The sequence below is a fragment of the Festucalex cinctus genome, chromosome 19 (genome assembly GCF_051991245.1).
Source record: "Festucalex cinctus isolate MCC-2025b chromosome 19, RoL_Fcin_1.0, whole genome shotgun sequence".
Classification (NCBI taxonomy): Eukaryota; Metazoa; Chordata; class Actinopteri; order Syngnathiformes; family Syngnathidae; genus Festucalex; species Festucalex cinctus.
In genome coordinates this window covers 5,087,047-5,108,641 of record NC_135429.1, presented here as the reverse complement: position 1 = coordinate 5,108,641, position 21,595 = coordinate 5,087,047, and the positions used below count along the sequence as shown (strand labels likewise).

The 21,595-nt window shown below is 43.0% G+C and overlaps 1 protein-coding gene across 9 annotated transcripts; it reads right to left on the bottom strand.

Moving 5' to 3' along the window:
• Positions 1-303: 303 nt before the first annotated feature.
• Positions 304-16,286, bottom strand: LOC144007497 (retinoic acid receptor RXR-beta-A). 9 transcript variants are annotated; one of them, XM_077507203.1, is made up of 14 exons: positions 16,158-16,286; positions 14,388-14,482; positions 11,006-11,165; positions 9,952-10,187; positions 9,601-9,751; positions 8,760-8,939; positions 8,052-8,072; positions 7,290-7,450; positions 7,090-7,219; positions 6,826-6,958; positions 4,041-4,076; positions 3,107-3,198; positions 2,927-3,032; positions 304-1,986 (listed from the first exon to the last, which is right to left on the bottom strand). In XM_077507203.1, exons 3-14 carry the CDS (start codon positions 11,019-11,021, stop codon positions 1,839-1,841), a joined length of 1,410 nt encoding a protein of 469 aa, XP_077363329.1. In that variant the 5' UTR covers positions 11,022-11,165; positions 14,388-14,482; positions 16,158-16,286; the 3' UTR covers positions 304-1,838. The 9 variants fall into 9 exon arrangements, with proteins under 9 accessions (XP_077363329.1, XP_077363332.1, XP_077363328.1 ...); XM_077507206.1 differs by lacking the exon at positions 16,158-16,286 and having other exon boundaries at positions 14,388-14,822; XM_077507202.1 differs by lacking the exons at positions 14,388-14,482; positions 16,158-16,286 and adding an exon at positions 11,864-11,969.
• Positions 16,287-21,595: the final 5,309 nt, after the last annotated feature.

Genomic DNA, 21,595 nt, shown 5'->3' with positions numbered 1-21,595 from the left:
AGAAAAGTTACAGAAAAAGGAGCACCTGTTTCACAGGTCATCTCACTGTGGGCCTCCAAGTCACACAAGCGCAAAAGCCCTCTTTGAGAGGACACATTTGGACTCCATAATACTCTATTCGTCTGCTTCCACCGACCATCTCGCTGTCGTCTAATCCGCCCGAATACTGTGCATTGATTGCATTGGTGTGAATGTGCAAGACTCTGTTAGATATTTAGCACCCATTCCGTGTCCACTGAGCCGCTACAAAAAACAAAAAAAGACAAACAAACTTGTGACTAAAGAAATGCTCATAACCATCAATCCATAGCAATATTGTTAATCTCTGCTGGTCATGTTTGGAGCTGCGCGTGCTTACAAATCACAGTTAAAGTCAAGTGCCAATCAAGGACGTGGGTGCAAAGGCTGCAGTTTCATTGATTAGATGGCGGGCGGGGAGGGGACAACATAATTTTTGAAAATGTTTGTTGTAGCCGGATGAAGGAGGATGATCCATGTGATTTTCAAGTCCTAATATTTACACACTAATGTAGAAAAGTTGTCAAAAGTGTCAGGTAGTCAATCACAGAACTCAAATTCTGGGAGGGCAACGCTGGTTCCTTTGCTGCACACGTCTGTGCATGACCAGTGATGTCATCAATCGGGGAGGCATAGAACATTGCAATATAACAGCGTCCGATCATCCCTACTGATTTCTTGTCATGCTTCCATTCTATGGCCACTATTAGGTGCGCCGAGCTCATTTCACTGCAACCCAAAATATTTGTCATTGCTCAGCATCACATCGAGCTCGGCGCGCCTAACAAAACAGGAATCGGGTTAACCCCGTTTCAACCTGATGGCGGCCGCCAGGATGAGAGAGAACGCCAACGCCAAGTACCTTGTCTCAGAGACGGCGACCACTGGGAGGAAACGCTCACACAGGTACGGACTCACAAAAGTGCAAAAATGACCGGCGGCGAAGGACGACGGTCCGGGCGATAAAAAGAGAAACCGACCCCGCCTGGCGTGAAGCTCTCAGTCTCAACTCCCCTCAAGCTCGTCAAACTGCCAAGCGACTGCCAGAATAGACAAGAAACAAAAGGATCAAATGAAAACGAAGCAACAAAATGAGAAATTCAAGTCATTCTTTTTTGCCTTACAAAGCCCACTGTGCGCACATCAGGGATGGAAGGACAACGTTAGTCAATCAAAGTGCTCCCAGACCCTTCCTGGATTTCAATGCCTTAGGGGAAAAAAAGCTCTCATTTCATGAGTTACAGTACTTCAAGATAGAAACCAAAAACAAGTTTTTCAGCATGATAATGGAAATACAAAGCATATTTATCATACATTTTAAGGATAAGGAGACACGCTGGTGTGACGGCGGAGAGTTGATTGAAATGCTACGCACCTGATTGGAAGCTAAAAACCACCAATGAACCCAGCGGATCTAAGATACAGAGGCGCTCTGAGATGAAAGCTATAACTGATGATTAAGACTTTTTACCACTCATACATGTGCATATACACACTCCCTATATAGATATGCATATGCACGTGCATAGTCAACTGTATATGTGTATGTGAAGAGGTGAAACACTGAGTACAAGAAAAACGGCGATATGGGTGTATTGTTAAAACCATGTCGCCTCTGCAAATTAGATCTGTGTGTGTGTGTGTGTGTGTGTGTGTGTGTGTGTGTGTGTGTGTGTGTGTGTGTGTGTGTGTGTGTGTGTGTGTGTGTGTACAAATGTGAGGGCTACTTCAAGCCCAGCGGGTGCGGCGGTGAAGCCCGACGAGCCCCGCCCGATAATCCCGGTGTGCAATGAGGCCTCCTGAGCGGCGGCCGGCTTGTTCTAGGTGAGCTGGTGAGGGGCCTCCAGCATCTCCATGAGGAAGGTGTCGATGGGCGTGTCGCCAATCAGCTTGAAGAAGAACAGGTGCTCCAGGCACTTCAGGCCGATGGAGCGCAGCGCCGGCAGACGCAGGAGGAGCTTGGCAAACCTAAGGTAGGAAGCGTATGTAATTTATTGCTTGACCTCATTGGTATCAGGGACAGTTCATATTAATAAACATTTCTGTAAATGTGCCAGAATTCGCCAAAAGGCTATTTTGTTATTTTGCAGGCCCAAGACAGATGCACTACAATAACAATACATTCACAAAAACACTATTAAGTTAGAATTATATTTTTATAGCAAAAGCAACACATTTACTAAGATGTACATAAACAAATACAGGAAGCATTAGTGTTGACATTTCTGATTATATATATATATATATATACCATCCACATGCACAAGCACACCTAGGGACAATTTGGAGCGCCCAATGAACCTGCCAAGCATGTCTTTGGAATGTGGGAGGAGACCGGAGTACCCGGAGAAGACCCATGCAGGCACGGGGAGAACATGCAAACTCCACTGCGTCCTCAGTACTGGGAGTAGGACATGCTAACCACTCATCCACCGTGCTGCCCTTGATAAGTTATGGATTTTCAAATTAATCGACTATTAATAATCGAGTAATCGTTTGGATTCATTTTATGTAATTAAAAATTGTCCAAATCCTCTGATTTCAGCTCATCAGCAGTAATTGTTCATTAATTTCTGTAGTCCTTCATGAAAGAAGATTATCTTCCGTGTTTAATCAAAACAAGACATTTGCAAACATCTGTTTTTACTTTGGAAAACAATGACCGAACCGTGAACATGTTACATCAATCCAACCCCACCCCGCCTTTTTTTTTAATCAGTATACGAAAACAAAATCCGAAATTAACCACCAATCATGGGGAAAAATGCCTTCGTAACACACTAATGCAAAATTAAAATGAATCCAAATAGTCGACTAAACAATTGAATAATCGACAAATTAATTGATTTTAAAAATATTTTCTATTGACAGCGCTATTGCCAATCACACGTGTCACAGTGGCGCATACCTGCCCTGCTGTTCCGGGTACTTCTGCTTGCAGTAAGTCTCCAGAGACGCGTACACCCGTTCTCTCAGCAGCTCCACCTCACTGGGGTTGGACAAGCCCTTGGCGTCTTCAAGTCGAGACAGACGCGTTGAGAAACACATCGACGTGGACGCCAGGTGGTCGACTTTGCGTCGGTGTTACCTGGATTGAAGAGGATGATGGCGCGCAGGCAGCCCAGCTCGGTCTTGTCCATCTGCATGTCTCTCATCTTGCTCACCAGCTCCGTCAAAACCCTGCCGGGGAAGAAGGACGGACAGAAGAGCAGATTTTCTCATCGCTGTCCATCAAAGCCAGTGGTCATAGGGTATGGATGCCCGCACAGAAGGCTGGACACTTCTGTCGAAAACATCACTGATGCGTGGAGAAAAGTGCATTCAGCAGATTTGCATTAGCGCCGAGTGACAACAGGCTGACATTTGATTGGTCAAGAAACAAATCAGTCATGCAATTAGGTCATTTAAAAGAAAAAATAAGCAATTAAGGCACTGTAATTGCTTCGCATGTAGGCAAGGAGAGCACCAATGCACATTTAAAAAAAAAAAAAAAAAAAAAACACTCGCCAAGGACCTGCTATGGACCACAGCTCACATGACCAACTCCACTCCAGTGACTGACATCACTTACTAGGTCACGTGTGTGACCTCCCTCTTCAATACACTTTTTTTTTTTTTTCCCCAACACAACTCTCGTGTTACTGGCATAGCCTGGGACAGATATCTGGCACGAGTGTACCTTTGTGTGAGTGTGTGATGTGTACACCAGAATGTAAGACGAAAGCGGAAGTGACGCTGCCAGGTAAGGTGTCACCAAGTGGTAACAGGGGTGTGTAGACTTTTATATCCAGCGTGTGTACACAACTCCCTTCTCATTGGTTTTTAATGGTGACAACTTATGTCAGCCAAAGCTACACAAAAAAGGTCAATTAAGCTGAAGACGATGACAAGAGCTTTAAGCACACAAAAAGCACAGCACACATTTATGTTTATGATCGGTCTTATGGCTTGAGTTTTCTTTTTTTCAATGGGGACTGCAGAGGAGGGGTTCAAGGAAAGTGTTTGTGTCGTGGCGTAATTACCTGTCAAATATGGCCCCAACCTCAGCATTGTGTGCCCTGTGTATGCAATCACAATGTGTTATTACAGTGTTATTACACAGTAACATCGCTAGCACACTTTGCGTCTGCGTTTGGGCCCTCACCTGGTGCTCTTATTACGTCTAACATACGCTGAAAAGTTTAGTGGATGAACCATGCACATTTGATTTGTGTGGCTTTTACACTAGACCAGAGGTTCTCAACCTGGGCTCCGTGCACACCTGTTGATTCGGTGTCCACAAAATAAATATGTTGATGTGATTTAAAAAAAACAACAAAAAAAAACTGATGTGACTGTGCTACATCAGCATATAAATCTAACAACCCTGCATGAATAGTATTTTTTTTAATTAACAGGTGTCCTATTCTTTCAGAAACAAAAGGTATATTAATTTAAAAAAATATATAACGTATATGTAGTGCTTATTAAAAATATATAATAAATTCTTTTTCCCCAAAGTTTCAATTCTAATAGAATGAATTTGTATTTTATAATTCACTTGTTAAAAAATGAACTTCCTCTCTAGGTATAGTCTGACTTTAATATCATAAGATTGTGACTTTAGCTTGGAAAAATGCAACATTATTCTTGGAAGCTAACAACAAATAACGTACATCTTTATTCTAAAAATATTTTAACTTTTTTAGTTCTCTAAAAATTTGACACATTACCTTTTTTTCCCCCAAAGCATGCAATTTTTTCCCCTCCTATGCTCGTTAAGCTTAATCAACTTTCAGATTATGAAGGGGCCCTTGGTAAAATATTTCCCCCATTGATGTCCCCGGACCCAAAAACTTTGAGAACCCCTGCTCCAAATGTTAAAAATAGAATAGAAGCATTCAAAGAAAACATTTGCACTTTAGACAAATGTAAAAGGTGAACAATAGCAGACATTTGTCCATTTCGATATTCAATTCTTTAGGCCACTCCCACTAAAATCTGAGCCATTTGTTTCGGAGTTTGTTTGGAAAAACAACCAGGCGCAGTAGACAAAAACGACTGTGTAATTAACAGAGAAGCGACACATTGTGATTGGATAGGCAATAAATCTGCACGGCGGATTTTCAGTCAACTAATGATTAAGAAGGGACCAAGAGAAATTGATGAAGTTAGTAACCATCAGGCAGCCATTCCTTGACTACTCCGAGTGGCCAAAGTGCTTGACTATTGAGTTGTGTGTGCAGAATACGTATTAGTCACCCTCCCAGCATGGGCGCACACAGAAGACAGAATGGAAGGAAGCAGCAGCAGCCAAAGGAACACAGCAGGTGCAGCCCGTCACCCTCCTCGACAAGTGACGTGAAACCAGATATGTGAGAGTGCCGCCACATGTGCAGCGTGAAGCCGTCAGAGCGGAATGCACGTGTTGGCTTTCAAAGCGGATGTGACGCTTCAGGACTGGATCTACCTGTGAGATACGCTGGGGGACGAAAACTGGTCCAAATGGTGTCTTGGGAAAACGTTGGTCACGAGAAAAGCCTTTCCCTTGGCGTATGTTAGCTTGAGCTTTTTATGAGCAGTAGCGAAAACATACACATGCCACGACGATTCTCCATAACTTCCACTAACAACCTGGTCTTATCTTCACTCCACAAACCCAACATACAAAGAGCAACAGTTGAGATATATCACTCCAACATATAGGGGGTGAACAAAGATATATATATATATATATATAATTCATTCATTTAAAAAATAAAATAAAATAAAAAAATCAATCGGCAATATATTGAGGGCCGCATTACAATACATGTATCGATACGCAGGCGTCAGAATCGATATTGCTCATTCATTTTAAATGGGCAGTTAACGATGCGTTACTTGCGCAGGAACCGCAGCCTCTTTGAAGTGAAAGTGGGGAGCAGAGGGGACACGGGTGCCTTTGCAGCTTGCATTGTACTTACCAAAAAAAAACAAAAAAAAACTATCAGCCGTCTTTGAAGTTAATTGCCTTCAATTAGTGCGCGTGCAAGAGGAGCGCGAGGGAGTCGTTGAGTGAGGAAAGAGCTATGAGTGCCTTAGTTTGCATTGTACCTAGTTTAAAACAAAGTGAATGTGTGTAGTCTGTTTTAAAAATATCTCATCAGTGATTGGACACTGTGTCTTGCTAAGAAAAATTAAAACATAGGAAGGGTAGCAAGATTTATTTACTTATAAACTTAACATGGTACATGTTTCTGAATGTACCAATTTTCCTATATTTTGTTTAAATAGAATGTGTTACAAGAAAAAAAATGCTGCTTTTATTTCCCCAAATATTTCAATATTATAGCTATAATTTTAAAACTTTTTTTATTTTTGCTCATATCAGGCCATGCCATGCCGAAGTTTCCCGGTATGTCTGTGAAAGCTGCTCTGCAGCCCGTGCACATTTAAACCAGGCATGCCGCTTGGTGGTAAACCAGAAGAGCTGCTCACAAAAAAAAATTGCAATCCAGTATAATTAGCTTATCATTTAGGTATACATATGACTGTTATAATAAAAAACAAATGCAAGTAAATTCATTTATACTATCAGGATACGCATCGCCTTGAAGACCATGTATTGGGACACATATTTATCGTGATACCTTCTCGTATCGTGAGATCGTTCGCAATACTCGGCCCTAGCAACAGACTTCCTTGATCTTTCTGGCCTTATTTTGTGGCATTAAAGAGTGAGCACAAAATTAAGTGAGTTTTTCCAAACCAAAGGCTGAAAAGTGAACCAAACACGGGCGGAGGATTCGATGCACCGGTACTCGTCGTCAAAAATGTGATGGCTACCTGTCAAAGATGGCTCCAACGCCGGCGCTGTGAGCACTGTTGCGGTGCACGTGGAGGCCGGTGGCCAGTAGGATTCCGTCCTTCACCGAGATGGAGCGGTGGGAGAAGGAGGCGATCAGGAGCTCATTCCAACCTGGCCACAGGATATTTCAAGTCGGAATGATTCATCAAATTGATCAATGTATTAAAAGGTTATTTGTCGTGACAATTTTATCACATCTTGGAACGTTAACCTTAGGTCGAGATCTTGGCGATGCGACCCACCTGCGCGTAGCAAGATAACCTGATCGTCGAGGGGCAGCTCAGAAAAGTGCGGGATCCTCTTGGCCCACTCCACCAGGGTGAAGAGCTGCTTGTCGGCCGCCTGGCAGATGTTGGTGACGGGGTCGTTGGGCTGAGGAAGAGGAGCGGTAAGGAACATGGGACGACAATGAACGGCATCATTTTTGGGTTGGTCGACTCACAGAGCTTCCTCCGGAGCTTCCGTCGGCGTGAAGCTCCGTTTTTTGCTCCACGGCCATTTCCGCCTCCAGGATCTTCTCCACGGGCATCTCCTCGTTGACCACGCTGGTGGACTCCACCTCGCCCTCGCGCTCCTTGTTCCTCTGGCGCTCCTCTTGAACGGCTGAGGAATGGGAGAGCGGGGGGGTGAACGAAGGCAGAACGAGTGCATCATATTGCTCCAGAGTTTATGTTCAAATATCCGCTTTAAGTAAAGTACATGTGTAAATTTCTTTGTTTTATGTTTTAAATTGAAAGTAAATTTCAACTGAGTTTCAAGATTGCTGGAACACATTGAGAACAAATTGGTGTGCCACCATTTAATGCACCTATCTCAAGTTTTTGCTGGCAAGTAAAGGCAAAGAATAAATAAATAAATAAATAAATAAAAATGTAACACCTGGGATCTCTAAAAGCTCTTAAATTGGGTCACTTGTAATCCAAGGTTTGGCGCCATCTAGTGGCATTGGGTTTTTTTTTTAAGAGCAAATACTTGATCATTTGAGTAAATAATGGTGGATAGGTGTAATAAAAAAAAAGGTTAATTGGTAATTATATGTATAATGAATCCTGAATATGTGGAGACAATTTGGGAAATTTCAAGAAAAGGAAAGCATCCCTGTAGTCCAGGCATGAATACATATCGCTGCCCCTCGCTCGCTTAATCCATCCCACGCAAGCTCGCACCCGTCCAATCCCCCCAACCCTCCCTCTCTTGTCCTTACATCTGTCGCTCATCTTAGCCACTGCAGAAGGGGAGGGAGAGGGAGGACGAGAGGAAACAAAAAGAGGAGGAGAGGGGGGAAAGGGGGTTAGTGTTTGCAAAGCTGAGTCACCCCCATGACCCCCTCTACCACCATTGCTTGATGCCCCCCCGGCAGCCCAGACTCAATCATTTACAACACACACTCTAGTTAGGTCGCGTTTGAGAGTGAAAGTGGACGAGGGGGCTTCTTTCATGCCTGTGACTCGGCTCAAATTGGGAGAATCCGTGAAGCGTTGCCATGGCGACTGAGAAAACGCCATCTGCTGATGAATTTGGAACTCAAAATCTCATTGAGTCGAGATTTAAGTCTTGAAGTTTAATTATGATGGTGCCTTGACATATTTGTGACCACGTTAAATGGCAACCACAATATTGAGAGGGACAAAAAATGCAAATCTTTTTTTTTTTTTTCATCCCCTCTTAATGACACAATCACACTTTTCTTTCTTGGGACCCATACTGATGGCTAACTTACTGCATAAAAACAAAAATATACCTGAAATAAGTGACACGAGGATCGAATGAGGTTTATGCTATGACTAACTGAGCATTCCGCAGTCAATATTAATTGCTCTGTTTTTTTCCCCACTTCTATCTCAAGTCATTATAAACCGGGTTAATTTGTTCATCAGTCACATCAGTCGCAGCCTCCTTCGTCCCGGCTTACCTTCTCTCTTCATGCCCATGGCCAGGCACTTCTGGTAGCGGCAGTATTGGCAGCGGTTCCTCTGCCTCTTGTCGACCATGCAGTCCTTGTTGTCCCGACAGGTGTAGGTCAGGTCTTTGCGCACCGTCCGCTTGAAGAAGCCTTTGCAGCCCTCGCAGCTGTACACGCCGTAGTGCTTTCCTGGTGGGAAAAACAAAAAAAAAATAAAGCATGCTGCAATTAGCTGGCAATCAGTTCAGGGTGTACCCCGCCTACTGCCTAAAGCGGGCTGGGATAGGCTCCAGTACCCCCACGACCCTTGCGAGGAATAAGCGGTTAAGAAGATGGATGGATGGATGGATGGATGGATGGAAATAAATTATGTTTGCCAGCTTCTTCAACCATGTATTAATTGGGGGGTTTTCCCCGCAGGGAAAAAAAAAAAAAAAAAAAAAAAAAAAAAAACTCTTCACAATGAGGTATTTTACAATATGGAGGAGTATTAGGGTCAGTGAAGAGAGAAAAATAAGTTTGGCAGGATTCTCACTGTATTCTCAGAATTCTCACTTTAAAGTCAGAATTCTGACTGCTCAGAATTCTGAGTTTATTAGTGCAACTACTATTCTCACTTTAAAGTCACAATTCTGAGAATAAAGTGAGAATCCTGCCAAACTTTTTTTTCTCTCTTCACTGGTCCTAATCGTCTTCCGTATTAAGAAAACACACAACTAACTACTGTTATTAGACAGATTTAGCACATTTTAGTTGTTATCTCTACTGTGCTGACAGAACATGATCACATCCTGTTCCAAAGTTACAAATCTACACATTTATTTTGTGATGAGAGATAAGCAGTAGTCACCTGAGGAACGGTCGCCGCAGATGGAACAAAGGCGTTTCTGGGAAAGCATCGGGCCCGGGCTGTGCGCCGACAGCTTCAGGCCGAGCGGAGGTTTGACGTCATCTGAGCTGCTCACCGTGTGAAGTCCTGACATGGAGACTGTGGAGTTTATCTAAATGAAGTAAAGCAGCAAATGACTCAAAACCTGATCTTAAAAAAAAAATCTAGAAAAGTAAGCAGTGAAATGAGGAGTAAAATCATCACCCAAGAGACCAGGAAATTTTGACTGAGTAAAATTTCAAGTAAAAAAACTACTGAAGTCTCAAAACTAAACTTGATTGGAAAGATTTAATCCTGGCTACATGACCTTACCTGCGGACTGCTGATGGGACCATAGCCGACCGACGGCGTTCCCGGCAGGCAGGGGGAGCCCAGCGAGGAGCTGATGACCGAAAATGGGGAACCGATGCTACTGATGGGGCTGTTGACCCCGGCGGTGGAGATGGGAGGCAGGGAGGTCATGGAGGCCGCCGCTGACGGTACCAGAGGGGGCGAGCGCTGGCCTGACGGCGGGGAGGACACCGACGAACTGTCCGGACTCCGTGAATCTGGTGACAAGCATTTTAGTCGTGTAGCTCAGGGATTGTCAAACAATCAGACACCCTAGTTTGCCAAAAGAGACCATCAGATGTGAAATATCCAACATCATTTATTTATTTTTAAACTTTTTTAAGCAGTTTGAAAATGGATTTTTTTTAACTACAAATGAGTTATTTTTGTTGGTTTCTATGCCAGTGACATATAGTGGTGGGCAGAACAATCACATGTCCGTCCACTAGATGGCAGAAGGCACTGCCAATTTAGTTCACAAGACTCCCAAACGATGACCAAAAACAAACTACAAATTATCAATTTTCTGTACTGCTTAACATCATTGAGATCATGGATGAACTGACTATTCTCTCCCCATATATTTTTAATAAACTAGCAATAAATTAATCTGAACCATAAACAACAGATATATGATTTAAAAAAAAAAAAAAAAAAAAAGGAATAAAACGACTCAGAGCTTTCATATTTCCATCTTCTAACCACCCTGCCCACAACCACTAGGGAGCATACTTGGATGATGTTTGGGAGTTTTCTGTGACATGCTAAGATGTTGACCAGCATCCATGTGTTAATGAGACATCGCATCAACGTCAAGTCAGTCTTTAGATTTGTCAAACAAGACAATAGTGCCTAAACATTACTCTCCTTTTGTATTCGAGTCTATTCACACACAGCAGTTTGACAAGCCTTGACTGCATAAAAACAAAACAAAACAAACCAAAAAAACATTCTTTGACCATGAGTGGGGGGGGGGTCCGTTTCTCCATGGGGTGCAGGGCACTTTTGTTGTCGCTGACCATGCATTGGTTCTCACCTCGACTGTCTCCCATGGTGCTGCTGGCTTTGGCAGGGGGTTCCCCGGTACTCACTGGCCGCTGCACACCGTCGAGCCTCGCGTCTACAGCCCGCCGTCAAACTCGAGACCGCGGACTGCGGCCCGGGCCGGAGCTGCCTTGGGGAAACCAAAAACGGTTCTGAAATGTCAACACATGCAAAGCGAACATGTATTAGCTGCCAAAGGGAAGCTACAGTAGAAGAAAATCAATGAAGTGAAACAGAAATGAACGTCTTCCAAACACAGCAGTGTTGTCGGTGTTCATGTCCAAGACACTAATTGTGTGTATTTGCTGAATTTGTTGTCTTCTGGAATATTTTTTTCGAAAACAGACAGCTGTTCGGCAGACGCCAGCTTGTCTAATTTAGGGAACCAAAACATGCTAAAGCGACTTTAATTATGCATGAAACGCTTTTAGGTGACTCGCTATGATTTGCAGTGTTTGTTTTGGCTGCCATAAATAAAAATAATAATAAAACAAATGTTTCTTGACAGCGTTTAGATGGAGCTAACGTCCACATAGCTTCGACGTTAGCACGCACTTCGAACATCTTTACCTTCTGCCAGGACAAACATTTCCTTATAACCGGTGGGCAGAAAACACGGACAAAATGTGCCGGGCCTTGTATGTGTCCACATAATTCCCCCAAAATACGCGTTTACCCTCCAAAGTTGGCAAAGCTAGCGAGGTGCTAACCCATGCTAGCTGTGCTAGCTAGGAGCTAACGTGTAGCCGATTTAGCTAAGAAGCTAACTCGGAAGCTCAAGTGTTTGCGTCGCAAACATCGGGGAGGACGAATGTTCCAAAATGGGCAAAAATAAATGCGGATTACTGACGTTTAGCGGCGTGTCTTCCTTGCATGAATCGATGTTGCCGACTAGGCCCCGAGTGTCTGTCTGCCCCCCCACCCCGCCTCACCGCCACCTCCAGCACAGCGCACACACGCATACACTTTGGCCCGCAGACAGCCCACCCTCCCCCCGCCAGGATGAAAGCATGGTGACGGCGATGCTGGAGCCTCAACTGCACTGCTGGCTGCAGCTTCCCAATCCAAACTACGGTGGTTTCATTTTCCTTGACCTCGCTCGTAACTTAAAACACTTCAAATCCTCTTTTCTCACTGAGATGAATGAAACCGCCATTAATCCGTTCTAGCCCCCCAAAACCAGCAACAACAACAAAAGTAGCCTAATGTGTGTAAGATAGTACTGCATACTATTGTAATTTACAAAAAACATGGAGTAATGACTAGGAATGGCCAAGTACTTATTTTAGGTATTAGTATCGGTCCAATGCCATCCATATTTCTAATGTTTTTGTTTTGCTTCCACCAAGGACATCAAGCATCCATATGTCTGAGGCCCCCAATTTTAATAGTTAATGTTCAATATTTTTTAACTAAAAGTCCATACACATACATACATAAAAGTATTATGAGTGTTGATGTTATTGGAGCCCATCACCCACAATATGACCAAAACTAAAAAAAATAATAATAATTTTTTTTGTGGGCTGGGCTCTGTCAATGAAAAATAATCTTTAAGATTGGGAAAATCTGTGTGTATACAGGTCAAAAATAAATGCATGAATAAATAAATAAATAAATAAATCTGCGATTGGCTGGCAACCATAGGGTGTACCCCGCCTACTGCCTCAAGCCAGCTGGGATAGGCTACAGCACCCCCCGCGACCCTTGTGAGGAGCAAGCGGTTAAGAAAATGGATGGATGGATGGATAAATAAATAAATCTGATATTATGATATTAAATAAATCCTCCTTGCAACAGTGGGCACTACGCTTGCCAGGACTTGGCTTGAGGCTTCAGCAGCAGTTGAGGATCAACTGCACTCCTACTGCAACCTCAACTGCACTGTTGGCTGCTGCATCCCTGCAGCTGACCAATGTGTATGTGTGCGTGCATGCGTATGTGTTTTCATGCTTACTCCCATGTCACTGGCCAGAGAGGTGAAGAGGTCAAAAGAAGTTAACTTAAGTTGCCGCAGAGGTTACTTTAGGCCACCGGAGAGCTTTGAGTGATTTTATTGACAAACAGATTAAAGGATCGATGCAGCAGAAGACTCAGAAGGTGGAGAGAAATTCTGTGTGTTTAAAATATAATCTTGAGCATTTCAATGAAGCATATTTATTTACATTCAATATTTGTATATAATAGGTGAAAGCATGTTTACTTCGTAGCATGACATCAGTTATTGCTCTTAACCAAAAGCGTGTCTCATATCTCAGTCAACTCCAAAATGAATCCTCTCGTATTTATTATTCTCACTTTATTCATTGAAAGTTTAAGGTTTACACGACACTATTAATATTTTAGTGCCACAGCGGGAAAAATTTGATTTAGTTTTCATACGCCTGTTTATTTTTGTATATGTATATTTCAAAAACGTTCACCAGAGATGAAACAATGAAATTCAGTTTTGTAGTTTGTGTCACAAATGATGAATCGATCCAATCTGCGTTTAAAATCCGCATTTGGAACTGACCATTGATGGTTGATTTGTAAAAAGTGCTGAAGTTTCAGGAGGAAACAAATTAGGTTAAATGCCGACATCCAGTGAGATCCAATTAATGCTTTTACAAAATTAATATGTATCACACTGAGTGTTGTTTCTAATATTTCAACATTTTCATGCTGCTGAAACATGTTTTGGAACTTCTCACGACTGTTCCTAATAAATTATCATTAGCATTAGCGCTGTTTAGCAGCAGTCAGAACTCAAAACATAAAATGTAGCACAATAAAGTGTATTTTTTTAGTGTATAATTGAAAATATGACGTAACATTAATGAAAGACAACACATTTTGTAGAGATGGACCTGTTTTTATTCTGTCAAAACATTACCATTTTGTTGAGTCAACAACCAGAACAAGAAGCAAGTTAATTTTTCAGATAGATAGATAGATAGATAGACAAAACATATAAATATAATGTAGCTTCATAGTTTCAGTTTTAATTAATGAAATCTGATTTTTCTTATCAGATTGGGGAATTTTTGTTTTGTTTTTTAATGCCGGACTTGTCCTCCATTATGACAGACAAGATGTTAGTGTGTATGCATGTGTGTGTTTGAGTACGTGAGTGTGAGTGCTGCGTGAGGGATTAGCTGCCGTGTGTGTCCACTAGTGATTAGCCTGGTCAGTGGGCCTGTTGTGTATTCACCTCGACCATTAGCATATTAATGCTCTCTCGCTCTTGATCCCCCCCCCACCACCCCTCCGTCCCCTTCACCACCTTCACCAGCCCCCACCACAACGCCAAACCCCCCACACCCTGCTCTTTCTCTATACATATTTCCCACACTGACTTGTCACTTCCTGCAGCTCCCATCTATAAATCTCACCCGTTGCTTACGAAGCGGCCGAGCGTATTCGGCGGTGCTCGTTTTCCCTCCAAAACTTTCCCTCCTCTTCCTCGAGCTTTGCCTCCTTTTTCATCCTGTGAGGGAAAACGCGCACACACAGGCAAATTAACGAATGCACACACAGAGAGTAAACACCCACGACAACACTTCCAGTGCCAATTGAGCACGTCTTGGTCCAGAATTGTGAGCAAAGCGGATGCATTCAAGCTGCTTTACAGGGCCCCGCTTCCTCAACGGGACAGCCCCTCATAATAAAACAGATCCTCGATTTTGGAACAGATCAAACATGAAAAATCAATGACATCTGAAAACTCAGTTTTAAATGTGATGTCGTCTTCTTTCTCACTTTTTTTTTTTTTTTAAACCAATCTTATCTTGTGTTTTTTTAACCAATCTTATATATATCACTAAGTCATCTCTGTTCATTCATATTTTTAAAAAATGTATATTAAAAAAATGAATAAAAACTCAATTACTGGAAAAATATATATAGCACAAGGCAATGCTCTTGCATCATTTTGTTTGTTACCAAAACAACAACTTAACTGCTTCATGTCATTTATTTTGTGTTAATTATTATTATTATTATTATAAAAAATTCATTATTTTTTTTTTTTTTTTTATTTATTTCCTGCTCAGGGGCAGATACCAACTTTTCCTTCTTTCTTTCCCCTTTATTTATTTTATTTTTTTTAAAGAATTCAATAAAGTTTTTGAATTGAATTTTATTGAATTGAATTGACTCTGCTGTCCTGTTGTTAAGTTCACCATCCGCCATGTTTGGAGCCCTTTTTCCCCCCCAGCTGATCTGATCCCTCGTCGACAGGTGAGAGGTCAGGGGCGTGATGTCCATCCACAACTCCTGGTTTCATCAAAGCAGACGCAAGAATTGCGTTTGGACAATCAGCTCCGGACCCCCCCGTCGTCATTTCGCATGGTTCGTCCCGAATAGTCCCTTTGATGAAGACCTTTGGCCCGTTGGCTGCAGGTCAGCGCATGCGGCTGCATATGGAGGGAGAAGATCGAGAGGAAGGGAACGGGAGGAGGTGAGAAGAAAAGACAGAAAGCGAGAGCCCTAACTCGTTCTATGCGTGGGTGACACCATGATGAAGAGAGGGGTCACCACCCGGGGCAGGGAAGCCATGCCGGGCTCCAAAAGAACACAACGAAGACAAAAGCCTGCGATGATAACTCAGCACATCCGGATGAGCACATGAGCAGGCAGTGCAAGTAGGCAGGTGGGCAAGCGGAGGGGACTGGAAGTTGGGGGTGTGGATGGTGAAGCTTTGAAGGGAGAGGGGGGTGACGCGCAAATGCAAAAAAGTAAAGCTCAAGTTTTCTTTCTCAGCTCGGCATTTTCTCCTTTCTCTTTCGATGTGGTCTTTGCTGAGGCCGGGCCTATTCATGGGAGCCCCCATGTGCTGTGCCCACCATTGAGGTGCATGGCCACAAAGGATGCCAGAGCCCTCCCAGAGCCCCCAACAGCTCACTGAGACGCGCCGGATTTCTCCTCTCAATCCCGAGGACGCGCCAATGCGCTCGCACGACTGAGCAACTACCAACTTGAACCCAAGGATGCAAACTTTTGCCATCAAGTTTTCTGACGTTGAAGGCCCGAGCTCGTCTTCCGTGTCGTCTCCGGATGCCAAACCTGCACGTCAAATCTATTCCCCATTCACACATTGAAAACAGCTGCACATGCTCCGTGCTAAAAGCTCAGCGAGGTGAAACGAAGGGATGAGGAATTACCTCCAAGATACACTCCGCTCTGTTGTCGCTCCCTCACTCCTCTCCGAAGCCTGACCACGCCGGACCCGCTCCTCCATCTTTCACCTTCTCCGCCTCTTCCACCCTCTGGTCCCGCGTCCTTCTTCCTCTCCTTCTTCAACCCTCTGTGTCCGGACCCCACGCCCCCCCCCCCCCCCCCCCCCCCCACCTTACCTCCCCTTGCCCACCCCCACCTCCGCCTTTACAATTCGGTGGCCCTTCTCCCGGTTTTCCCCGCCCTCTCCCGCTCTCTTTCTCGCTCTCCCTTTCAGTCCTCGCCCATCTCTGCCTTGCTCTCTCGCTCGCTCCCTCTCCTCATTTCATGCAGCGCTGGGGTTACCTAAGAGACTGGGCCTCAATGGAGAAAATTTCCTTTGGTACAATGAAGTGGGTGAGAGGCAGAGAGGATGGGGGAGTATGGGGAGGAGGTTTGGGCGGAGGGGGGTCGGGCAAGTAGTAGGATGCAGATGCATACAGAGATGGAAGATATGAAAATGCACAAATGTGATTAAATGGTTTGGCTTGTGTAATTTTGCCTCATGGCGGCTGAGACCCCCCCTCCCTAAAAACCATTAGCCCACCCACCCACCTGCTCCTCACCCAGTTCACTTGAGTGAAACCCAAAACACAAGACAATAAAGTCATGCATACTTTTTGCAAACTGCTGGAATGGAGAGTGTGGGTGGTGGTATGCATGGTGGGCAGCAAGGTTATTTTAGTGAACTAAAACTCATGAAAAAAATACAACTAAAATTCAAAAATCAATTTCGTGAACGAAATAAAATCAAAACGAAAATGCTTTTTTAAAAATACGAAAACTAACTGAAACTACTTTTAATGTTTTCAAAACTAACTAAAACTCACTATAATTATAGCAAAAATGTTCTTTGTTTTAGTCTTTGGTAATTAATTTAATACATGAGAATTTGGGGATGAATTTAAATATGATTTTAAGTAGATTTAGTTTTATATTTACCGGAATAAGGACGTTAGAAAGTGTGTCACACAGAAGCGACGTCATCTAGCAGCAGCCAATAGAAAAACACCTTCAGATCACGTTGCAAAAAACAAAACAAAAAAACCCCTAAAACTAATACTGAATTTAACTAAAACTAAACAAAAACTAAACATTTATTAAATAACTAAAACAAATACAAACTAACAGAACCACCCTGAAAACTAATTAAAACTAACTCAATTTAAAAGACAAAACTCAAAACGAAATAAAAACTAAAATGAAAAATTCCCAAACTAACCCTGGTGAGCAGTGAAGCTCGCCAACGAGTGTTTTGCCACAGACAAATGTTTCTCTTCGTCTGGAGCGTTTTGGGGCTATTAAGCCGGCGTAATGACGCCAGCCCGCTTTAATCTGTCCCCTCGTGGCTGGTTTGGAGGCTTCAGAGGTTAGTTACTGATTAGCACCAAAACTGTCGCACTTCATTTTGTGGCGGATACCTTATTGAGCTCCCCGGCTCTGCTATTCAGTTTGTCGTTTGTCTCTGAGTTTGCAAACAGAGCCCCCCGTTGCTCTTCTCTGTGTCTTTACAACTACCACCCTCCTCCGACCCCACCGCCCCCCCCCCCCCCCCCCCCCCCCCCACCACCACCACACGGACCCCCGCTTCTTCTCATCGGCGGATGTGAGAAAACAATAGGGATAATAACAGTACAGAGATAATTAACGGCACACGCACGGAGTTAGCGCACTCCTACACGCTGGAACGCAAATAGCAGCAGTGTGAAATGGGATCCGAACATGGCTATTTATATCACACTTACTTACAGTGGTTATAAAAAGTCTACACACCCATGTTCAAATGCCAGGTTTTTGTAGACAAAGTGGAATAACTTGAAAACATTAGAATCTGTGCATTTTCATCTTTTTTTCCAAGATGGGAAGTAGAAATAAACAACTGTAATAAGATGGTTGCATATATGTGCACACCCTTTTAAAAGTGTGACGTAGATTCATTCGCCAAAAAAGTTCAAACTTGGTTCAATTGCACTAGAACAAAATCTCGCAGGGAAAATGTCCTGCAACGTTACTGGCGCAAAACACCAAACTGCTCATCATCATCATCATCATCACCTATTTATTCTCGCTCGTCTAAAAAAACATCCACAGTTTCAATCTTGAGGCAACATAATGATGCACGGCTCCCACAGAGGAAAGAGGCAGCATTGAATGTTTTCAAACTATTTTCAACACTTTAAATTGGTTAAAAAATGTATAAATATTAGATATGTCATAGGGACAGAACGATAGCATCGATTTGTAAAAAAATATGACCATATTTGGATGTATGGGTTTCCGCTGCAACAGCAACATGTACAATTCACTTGCTTGAAATTTAACTGGGACTCAACTTGACTTGCATGTTTTTTGTTTTTTTTTGCCAGTGACTTACTCGTAACTTGAAAGTTAAGACTTGCAATTTGTTCATATGTGATCCCCTCCCACTTCAGGTGTGCCAAGCCGCCAGGATCTCGGCCCTAATGGCTTCATCAGGCCTCAGAACACGGGGCCCCTGCTGATCCGAGGCGATAAGGGGGTGTTCAAATGTGGCTTTGGCGAGTGCGGATGGGTGTGTAAGTATGAGCATGCAGAGGGGGTGGGAAGCTTAGGGCAGATTGTTCCTGGTGTGCCCCCCCCCCCCTCCCCCAAGAAAAAAGTAGGCTCTGAATGAAGTTACTAGGCCTCTGTCCATCTGTTACCGTGGCAGCAGCAGTGAGCAAGGTGTTGCCATGGCGCACTGGACACAAAAAGGCGTGGCGTGGGAACGGGTCCAGGGGTCAGGAGTAAGGGTCAGCGGGTCAAGGGTCACAGGCAGCTGGACAGCATACAAGAGGAGGCCGGGGTGAGAAAAGAAGGCGGGAAGAGAGACCCCCCCCCCCCTTTTCTTCTTTCAGACGTCCGAGGAGTGGACGCCGCTGCACGTTAACATTGAACTGATAAAACGAGGGCGGGGTGGGGGGCGGGGTTATACAGGGAGAAAGGGAGCTTTGCAGGGCTCCCCTGTATCAGGCGGCGGCGGCGGCGCGGCGGCGGCTAATCGTAGGCCGCATTTGCCAGCCAGTTGACTGCCATGCATTACACGCCACCATTGAGGGCACGGCGGAGGGTCCGTGTGTCTGTGTGGCCCCCGCCTGCACTTTGGCCGCATAAATGATACCCAAAGAAGACAAAAGGCAGCTTCATTCCACTCGTTTTGAGCTGCAACAATACGACAATGAATCAATAGGTGACTAAACGCTGCGATACTTTACATGTATAATGTCTCAAACTCATTCATCTGCTTCTCGCCAGACAATCTCAACCAGTGATAATTTTGTCAACGGAAAAAGATGGGCACGGAAAAAAAATTCTGACGAAAATGAAACGAAAACTAACATAGAAGCCATTCATTGAGACTATAACGATAACTAAAATTGACTGACGATTTTGTCAATGACTAAAACGAAAATGCAAACAACACAGTGACAAAAATTCACACAATCCAATCAGAAGGACTGAAACGCGGGTTGGAGAAACTTTTGAGTGTTCACTGCACTTTCTTTAATGTAATTTAATGTAATTAAATATATATATATATATATATATATATATATATATATATATATATATATATATATATATATATATATATATATATATATATATATATATATATATATATATATTTATTTATTTATATAATTTTATTTATTTCATTGTGCAGCTGTAAGATTAAACTCAAGCAATCATTTTTTATTTAGGTGATAACTAAGTTATATTATTGTCAGTTCAACATGTTTCATTGAAACAGTTAATACGTTGTATTAAATGCTTCTTGCATGTTAAACTACAGTTACAAATATGTTTTAATTTTCTGTATAAAAGTTGAAATGTATGCTGAAGGAAAATATCGACTAAACTATTAAACTATTAATTTAGTCGACTAAAATTGCTCTTTTTTTCGTAGACTAAAATCGGATTAAAACTAAAATACAACCAGATGACTAAATTATGACTAAAACTTGAATTGATTTTAAACTAAATTAAAATTTCTTGTCAAAATTCACACAAATGAACAAATTTTAGTAAGCCAAGGCATATATTGCATTTCAACAAAAATGGGGCTAATCTCCTCCAGTGAATGTCATAGCCGTTGAAAACTCAAAACAGTCCACAGCAGGTACACAATGAACAGTAAATGACAAAAAACTAAAAGTTGGAAAAGTACAAATTCAAGGGGGAAATTAGCAGAGCTCTTGTAATACAACATTCCTAGGAAATTACAATACCTCATCACTGGCAAATGGAATAATTGAAATGTCCAGCTGCCCGCTGCAAGCGAAACAGACAGGAGATGAGGAAGCACATCAGCGGATAACACGTTATGACAACGTGGATAACAACGCAATCACACACACACGCACACACACAATATGTAAACACACACAGGGCCCCTTTGGACTTTAAGAGCTCGTCGCCGAGATGAAGCGGGCTCAGCATCCCCGCTCGTCGGAGGCCGCAGTAATAGGATTAGGAGCGGGCCAAGTCCAACGCTCCGTTTGACACCTTTTGTCCGCCCGCACCGAGACGCAGATCACAGCCATGGCGAGCGGGACAAAGGCCTTTGAACAAATTGTGTTGTCGCTACAAATGCGTCCTGATGGGAGAACGGCCAGCCGCGGGTTCTACGGCGCATCAAATTAACGCGAATTTGTTGATGGCTCAATCTACTTTCTGGGGGGAGCCAGTGCAAGAAATGACGTCTTTTCATATTTTGGAGCTCAATGAGATGGAGGGGCAGTCAAAAATATGTTCTATATGCCTCACTAGTCTAAAAATGGTATTCAAACTAATGTTCCATTTGTGGATAATAAATTCAGTAGGGATGTAACGATATCCAAACATCGTGATATTATCACGATATGAAGGTCACGTTAGGATAATTATCATGATATTGTGGGGTTGTTTGCGATACAAATAAAGGTCACAATATTGTAAATAGATGAGCTCATCCTAAAAAAACATAAACAACCTACAATCTCGAATAACACTTTATATTGAGGCACTTACTTGCTAATGCAAGCACACGTTGAGTTACTCCACATATTGACTCCGTTCACAAGCATATTACGTGCCCCTTCATCTGACCATTAGTGTGGATTTTAAACGTAGAAGGGACAAAACATGCCTTGTGAAAATTAAACTGCACTAAAAAAAAAAAACTATCCACCAGAGGGTGCTAGAACTGCACAAATGGAAATCAACCTGAGCTTTTTTAACAGATGTGCTGCTTTTAATATTGTGACAGGACGACAACGATATATTGTGGCAGTTTTAATATCTCGATATCACGATGTTGCCGTTATCGTTACATCCCTAGAATTCAGCAGAAAAATCCACCCGGTTTTATCTATCTCTTTGGGAG

Excerpts from the sequence above, each read along its gene's own strand:
- LOC144007497 (XM_077507203.1), bottom strand. Across the intron at positions 8,940-9,600 it reads CTGCGGCGACCGTTCCTCAG|GAAAGCACTACGGCGTGTAC; the intron begins GTGACTACTGCT and ends TTTTCCCACCAG. Across the intron at positions 3,033-3,106 it reads CATCATCCTCTTCAATCCAG|ACGCCAAGGGCTTGTCCAAC; the intron begins GTAACACCGACG and ends CTCGACTTGAAG.